Below are 6,647 nucleotides of genomic sequence, written 5' to 3'. Positions count from 1 at the left end.
GTGATTATCTATACACTCCAACCTCCCACCCACTCTCTCTCTCTTTTTGTCTTTGTACCTGACTCTGTTTATTGTATTATAAATCAACAGTACACTTATGTCAATGTTTGTCTTATTATTATTGTTATTATTTATTCTATTTCTTTTTGTTGATTGATAAATTACAAAGTGAATTGTATATCATTTCAATCAGTATATACACTATATCACAACAAAATACTATTAACACCAGATTTTCCAATAGAGCATGTTAAAAAAAGCATGTATTCTTCATGAGCTGACAAGCACCACAATAGCATGTACATATTTTTTACTGAAGTACACAGTATTTCAAATAGCTTTAAAAATCCACTTAGCACATGCATGTAAATGTACATAATGTAAATAAGGCATCTTTGTACTCTATACAATATACAAGTACATGCATAGTGTAATTTCTGAGGAAAATTATGGGTAGCTAAACTGAATTTCACATGATTTTTCCTTGAAAATATGAGGAGAGAATATTTTGTACAATTATTGGTATTAATGATATTATTATATCAAAGGGGAACACTGTTGGGTGTAGACATAAATAGATGCCTATGTAATGCTGCAAGCCACAGTACATAATAATGCAATAATAGTAAGCATTCCTCACTGCATGCTTCAGTTACTAACATGATTGGGACTCCTTAATAGTAAGGAGTAGTGCCACTCCTATACTACTGGGGATATACCAATTGTAACCAATGGAATGCAATGTAGCTGTGGTATGTGAAACAAAAATGATTAACAACACAATAATTATATTCTCATATATGCAACACAAGTACTATTAATGCAAAAGTCTCATAAAAGTATGATTATTGATAAAGTTATCATAGTCAGTGATGTTATAAGGTTTAATTAAAGTTCAAGAATCAAGTGACTGAATCGACGTTTGTATCACGAGTGACCGCTGAATTCTTTGATGCAGTTGAATTAGGTTTACGCATCATCTTACGACAAATTTGAACAATGACACTTTTAATCTCTGGCCTGAAGTATGACTGAACAACTGGACTCAAGACCAAAGCTAAGATGAAAAACACAAGGGAAGAAATTATAAGTGTGCCAGGAGCATCAAGTATTGCTAAAAATGAGGACAAGAAAGCACCTGGAATGAAGCATATCCCATAGACGAGTAGCATGGACCCAAATATCCCAAACAACCTCTTCTTTTTTGAAGCATAGACACTCTCTCCTACTATCATTGACTGATTATTAATAAACTTACGAGTGAAACAAAATGTCCAAATTGATGTAACGACAATGATGCCTAACAGGATTAATATCACTAGAAACCGAATGACTGCCATAGCTTGACTGATGGTAAGAGCATTACAGATTCCTAGAGGAGCCACGTACCAGTATGCTATACCAGATTCATCAATGAATCCTGAAGAGAAAAAGATAGAATTGACTATCCACACAATAATGACAAGGACCAGAGCTACCCTTGGACTCATGAACCGCTTGTGGAGATGAGGCTTTACAATAAAAAGGAACCGATCGATTGATATGAGACTCAGTGTCATATACATGATGTAAGCAGAAGTGATGATCATAAAAGCACTGAAATCACAGGTTCCTTGCTTCTCATCATCAGTGCTACCAATGATCCACTCACCAGCAAATAATGAAGTGATTGTGAATGGAAGATACAGCAGAGTTAAGGCAAGGTGTGCCAGTATGAGAGAAGTAAAGAATATTGTTGATGAGTGTTTGAAGGACTTCTTTTGATAAAAGGTAATCACCAGTACAACAACATTAGCTATGAGAGCTAGTATCATCTCAATACTAAGAACTCCTGCTACTGCCTCAGGACTAAACTCCCCAGTAAAAGTATAATTCCTTTCCATCCTTTCTTTCACAAGACTGAACTAACAAAACTTATTATTTTGATGATAAACTACTCATTTGAGAAATCTTCCTGTAGCTAACTATTATATCCTTCAGTTATTTACTGCAGAAATAGAGTATACACTTTGTTATATAGCCATGAACCTAATGAATTAGATATTGATCATGAGTGTAGCATATTACATGTATAATGCAGTTTTTCTTTAGCTTAAAACTTCCCTCTTTTTCTACATGTCATGTAAATGAATGCCTTCTTAGTGTATCATGCAACTGAGTTCTGTCATGTGGAACTAAAGTAGAACAAACTGAAAACAATCAGATGACATAAGATGTAAACAAAACAAGTGGCTCAGTAGAATAAATTTTAATTGTTAGGACCAATTCAAATTTATAATGCATCAATTTGTAATAGAAAATTGACTTTATGAAGCAATGGAACTGTCTTGAGCTACTTTCAGCATGTGCCCTAATCTTAAAACTTCATATACTCTAGCTGAATAAACATATTTTAAGCTCAAAATACACAACATTTGCTGCCCACCTGTTATCTAAACTTTCTACATACCACATCAAGCATTGCATGGAGAATGTTGTGCTTAAAATACATTAAGTGTACTAATTGTCAATTGTTTGCTCTCTTCTGCTTGCATTATAGAACAGCAAACTGTGACTCCATTAACGTAATTTGGGACCATGACACAGCATTGATTCCATTAGTTGGCTTCACTCTCATTTTGCATCTAATTTATTCTTAACTTACCAAAATATTACCTGGTATGGACCAATGACCATTTTCCCTAGTGGTTTAGTAGTCTGTTCTTTATTAAAAACTCATAAGCTTAATGCATATTTAGCTGCTGCAATTCTGCTCATTGAAATCAACAATTGTAATTAATGCATGGTTCAGCAACTAAAGTAATAAAACAGCAAAAATCATTTATTTTAGCATTATAGCAGCAAAAAGTCAGCATGCAAGAAATAAGCATTGAGTTCCATGCATAATAGGCTAATTACTTGACATAAATCTCATAATAGCCAACGGGGATGTCTTCTTCGTAAGTACCACCACTAGCACAGACCCTCAACTCAATATAGTCAGTAGTGGTATTGCTACCATAGTCTCTGTGAAACCATGGGATACCAGGAACATTACAACAAGGTGATTCAAGTGAACCACAGCCTTGACCATCCCAGAGTGGATCAGATGTATAGAGATAACTTGATATACCATTATAAGGATTCCCTGATTCACAGAAGTAGTTATTACCAATAAAAGACTGCATTGATGCTGAACTACCAGTATTACATGGGCATGCATAATATACAGAGCTTGTTTGAGTGAGTCCACAAATTAGTGACCAGACATGTTGACGAGGAGACCCACGAGTGATACTAACGCCATCAATGTAAGGAGAATTGAGATCATTAATGTATGTATTAACACCATCTGTTGTATTGTAATAGTAGAAACAAGATAGGACAGGCATTTAATTTTTGTGTACCATTTAAGAACATTCTAGATTATTATTTTTCATTTTAATTACTGGACTATTCCTTTTGTTGTTTGGACTATTCTTTTTGTTTACTGGAACATTCTGGACTAGAATGTTCCAGATTTGTACCTTGCTATAAATTTGTGTGATTTTGTAAATGGTTTGCCTTTCTTGGTAAAAACATAATATTAAACCACTTACTTCTGGTGAACACTACGGTTACATTTGGTGGCAGCGGTGCAGCGACTGGTGGCCTGCACTCAAATTATAATTTGTGTATATGTGTGAATGCTGAGGTCTGGAAAAGACTACAAAACAATGGCTGAACTACTGGAATTACTCAAGCAATCGGAGCAACAACGAAAGGAAGAGAAGGAACGATACAAGGAAGAAAAACGGCAAGCAGAAGAACAACGAATGGAGGAGCGGCGACAAGAAAGGGAACTCCGAGAAAAAGAACGGCAAAGATATGAAGAAGAGCTACGCCAAAAGGAAGAAGATAGGAGACGAGAGCGAGAAGAGGACTGCTTACATTACGAGGGACTGATAAGGAGCCTGACAGAAAAAAAGAAGGATTGATGTGGGGCCGGAGACTCTGAAACTGACAAAGTTGGGTGAGTCAGATGATATAGAAGCTATTTTGACAGCTTTTGAACGGGCTGTGGATGCCCGACCAGAAAGACTGGGCAGCAATGCTAGCTCCACAACTAACCGGGAAGGCTCTCAAAGCTTATGCTGCAATGGAAAACGCCGCAGACGCCAAAGATTATATGAAGGTTAAAGAAGCTATCTTTCAGCGCTATGACATTAATGAAGAAACCTACAGACAACGATTTCGCTCAGCTCACATAAAAAGAACAGAGACACCGTTGGAGATGCTGACACGGATTACAGACCTTGCAGATAAGTGGCTGGTGTCATGTACAACTAGGAAGGAAGTTATTGACTGTGTTATATTGGAGCAGTTTGTGAATGTGTTACCAGAAGAAGCAAGGACATGTGTCAAAGAACATAAACCGAGTTCAAGCAAGGAAGCAGGTCAGTTAGCGGAAGACTTTCGACAAGCAAGAAAGGACAAGTGGGAGGCAGCAATTGGGAGGAAGGTTGAGGAGAAAAGATGTCACAATTGTAAGAAGGTGGGTCACCTGGCTAAGGATTGCCACCAATTGAAAGATCTAGACAAGAATAGCAAAGAAGATAAAGACAAACCTCAAATTACATGCTACAATTGTAAAGCCAGAGGACATATAGCAAAGAACTGCCCAAAAGCAATGTTTTGTGGTTTACAAGAGGAGTCGTTAAATCACCATTACTACATGGACGAGTAGAGGGACGAGTTGTGAAGGACATACAGTTGGACACCGGGTGTTCTCGAACTGTGGTGAGGAGTGAACTGGTAGATAAACAGAAGTTTCAAGAAGACACTGTGTCGATTCAGTGTGCTCATGGTGATATAGTTTCATACCCAGTAGCCGAGTAGCGGTTGTAGAGATAGACGTAGGTGGAAAGTTGCTTCAGGTGGAAGCAGCGGTGTCGGATACATTACCGAGGTCAGTTCTATTGGGGACAGATGTGCCCGAGTTAAATAGCCTACTCAGAGAGGAGAGAGTGGATTTGCTGTCTTAACAAGGAGCGGGGCTCGTAGACAGAAGAAAGAGGAAGAGGAGTTACAACGGAAGGAAAAAGAATCAGGAGCAAAAACAACAACAGTGGAAGTAGATGCTCAGGAGTCGAACACAGTGGAACTCACCCCAGCCATAGATAATGGATGACAATTATCTGAAGAACCAGGGGACAAAGGAGGGCCAAAGGAGGCCAAGGAAGAACAGAAGGACGGAGATCAGCCACAGGAGGAGAGGAATAATAACAGCTGGTTGGATGTTGGGCTGCAGTTTGATGATGACATGTTCTACAGGAGGGAAAACTAAGGAAAAAACAGACAAGGTCACAGAAGAGAGAAGAGCAGTATGAACATGCAAGGATGATGCACTTTTTGATGCACTTATGCTGTGTAAAAGTTTGAGGTAATTCTGAATAAATGTTAAGTTATGTCCGTTTGTAAAAAGAGCTGATTTCGGAGAAAACCATAGGTTTTCCCCAAAAATGGCTCTGAAATCACCCCAATATATACTGCAATTTCTGATACATACTGATGTCCTTATGCTAAGTTTGAGGTGATTCTGAGTTAAATTTTTCAAGTTACGACCATTTTTAAAAAATAGCTAATTTCTAAAAAGTTCTCAAGGTTTTTTCCAAAAAATGGCTCCAAAAATCACCCCAAATGCACAAATTATTATCACATTTATTATGCATATTGATGTCCTCATGCTATGCAGAAATTTCATGTATTTCCGATCAAAATTGAACTTTTATATTAATTTAACTTTCACACTCAAGTAGCTGGCAGTTTTGAAATTTTAATTTTTGATCAAAATGTCTAAAACTCATTACAAGTAGCACAAAATATAAAAAAAACACTTTATTACAGCATTTAACAGCATAAAAAGTCAAAAAATATTAGCAAGAAGCAGCAGCAACATACATAAAAAGGCCTACACTGTCCAATTATTTGACGTAAATCTCATAAAAGCTAACTGTGGTATCCTCATTATTATTAGAACCAGAATTACCACAGACCCTCAACTCAATATAGTCAGTAGTGGTAGTGCTACCATAGTCTCTGTGAAACCATGGTAGTCCTGGAGCAGAGCAGCAAGTAGCTTCAAGAGAACCACAACCTTGACCATCCCAGAGTGGATCAGATGTGTAGAGAATAGGCGACCATGAAGAAGCTTGATTACCAGACTCACAGAAATAATTGTTTCCTACAAAAGATGGGACAGTCTGAGAGCTCCCTGTTGCACATGGACATATCCATTGTGGGTTATTGTTATAAGAATCAGTTAAACCATTTGCTAGTGTCCAGACATGTTGACGAGGAGACCCACGAGTGATACTAACACCATCAACATAATAAGAATTGAGGTCACTTGGTCCTTCAAAAGCATCTGCTGAATAATATTGATATCCTGTTACTCTACCACATATCTGAGAATAACGGAGACTATTAGATGGGAATGTAATAGAGCTGCAGCTACCGCTGTTTGTTCCTGGTCTACCACAAGCTCTAACTCCTCCTGACTGGTACAGTCTAAACCCAGAAGGACAGTTCTGTGTAGCATCAGACATATCCAGATATGCTAGTCTTGTCCATCCTCCTCCTGAACCACACAATGCTCCAAAAATACAGTATGTAGAATATGTTCCAGT

General features: G+C 37.6%; 3 protein-coding genes across 3 annotated transcripts in view; 2 read left to right on the top strand and 1 right to left on the bottom strand.

The window, feature by feature from the left end:
* Positions 1-203, top strand: part of LOC100639744 (dnaJ homolog subfamily C member 15-like) — a 5,362-nt gene extending 5,159 nt beyond the window's left edge. Inside the window, exon 3 of the mRNA XM_003388322.3 lies at positions 1-203. Within this exon, the coding sequence (XP_003388370.1) occupies positions 1-4 (4 nt within the window). The 3' untranslated portion in view covers positions 5-203.
* A 576-nt stretch (positions 204-779) lies between these two features.
* On the bottom strand, positions 780-2,086 carry LOC105313617 (G-protein coupled receptor 161-like). The gene has a single exon (XM_011407190.2). The coding sequence runs from the start codon at positions 1,881-1,883 to the stop codon at positions 903-905; it is 981 nt and encodes a 326-aa protein (XP_011405492.1). The 5' UTR covers positions 1,884-2,086; the 3' UTR covers positions 780-902.
* Positions 2,087-4,042: 1,956 nt separating this feature from the next.
* On the top strand, positions 4,043-5,338 carry LOC105313616 (zinc finger and SCAN domain-containing protein 9-like). Its single transcript, XM_011407189.2, has one exon. The coding sequence runs from the start codon at positions 4,043-4,045 to the stop codon at positions 4,703-4,705; it is 663 nt and encodes a 220-aa protein (XP_011405491.1). The 3' UTR covers positions 4,706-5,338.
* Positions 5,339-6,647: the final 1,309 nt, after the last annotated feature.

The sequence above is a fragment of the Amphimedon queenslandica genome, unplaced genomic scaffold (assembly GCF_000090795.2).
Source record: "Amphimedon queenslandica unplaced genomic scaffold, v1.1 AMPQUscaffold_13264, whole genome shotgun sequence".
NCBI classification, from domain to species: Eukaryota; Metazoa; Porifera; class Demospongiae; order Haplosclerida; family Niphatidae; genus Amphimedon; species Amphimedon queenslandica.
This window is presented reverse-complemented; position numbering and strand designations above follow the sequence as displayed.

Excerpts from the sequence above, each read along its gene's own strand:
- LOC105313617 (XM_011407190.2), bottom strand. The coding sequence starts at position 1,883 with ATGGAAAGGAATTATACTTTTACTGGGGAGTTTAGTCCTGAGGCAGTA.
- LOC105313616 (XM_011407189.2), top strand. The coding sequence starts at position 4,043 with ATGCCCGACCAGAAAGACTGGGCAGCAATGCTAGCTCCACAACTAACC.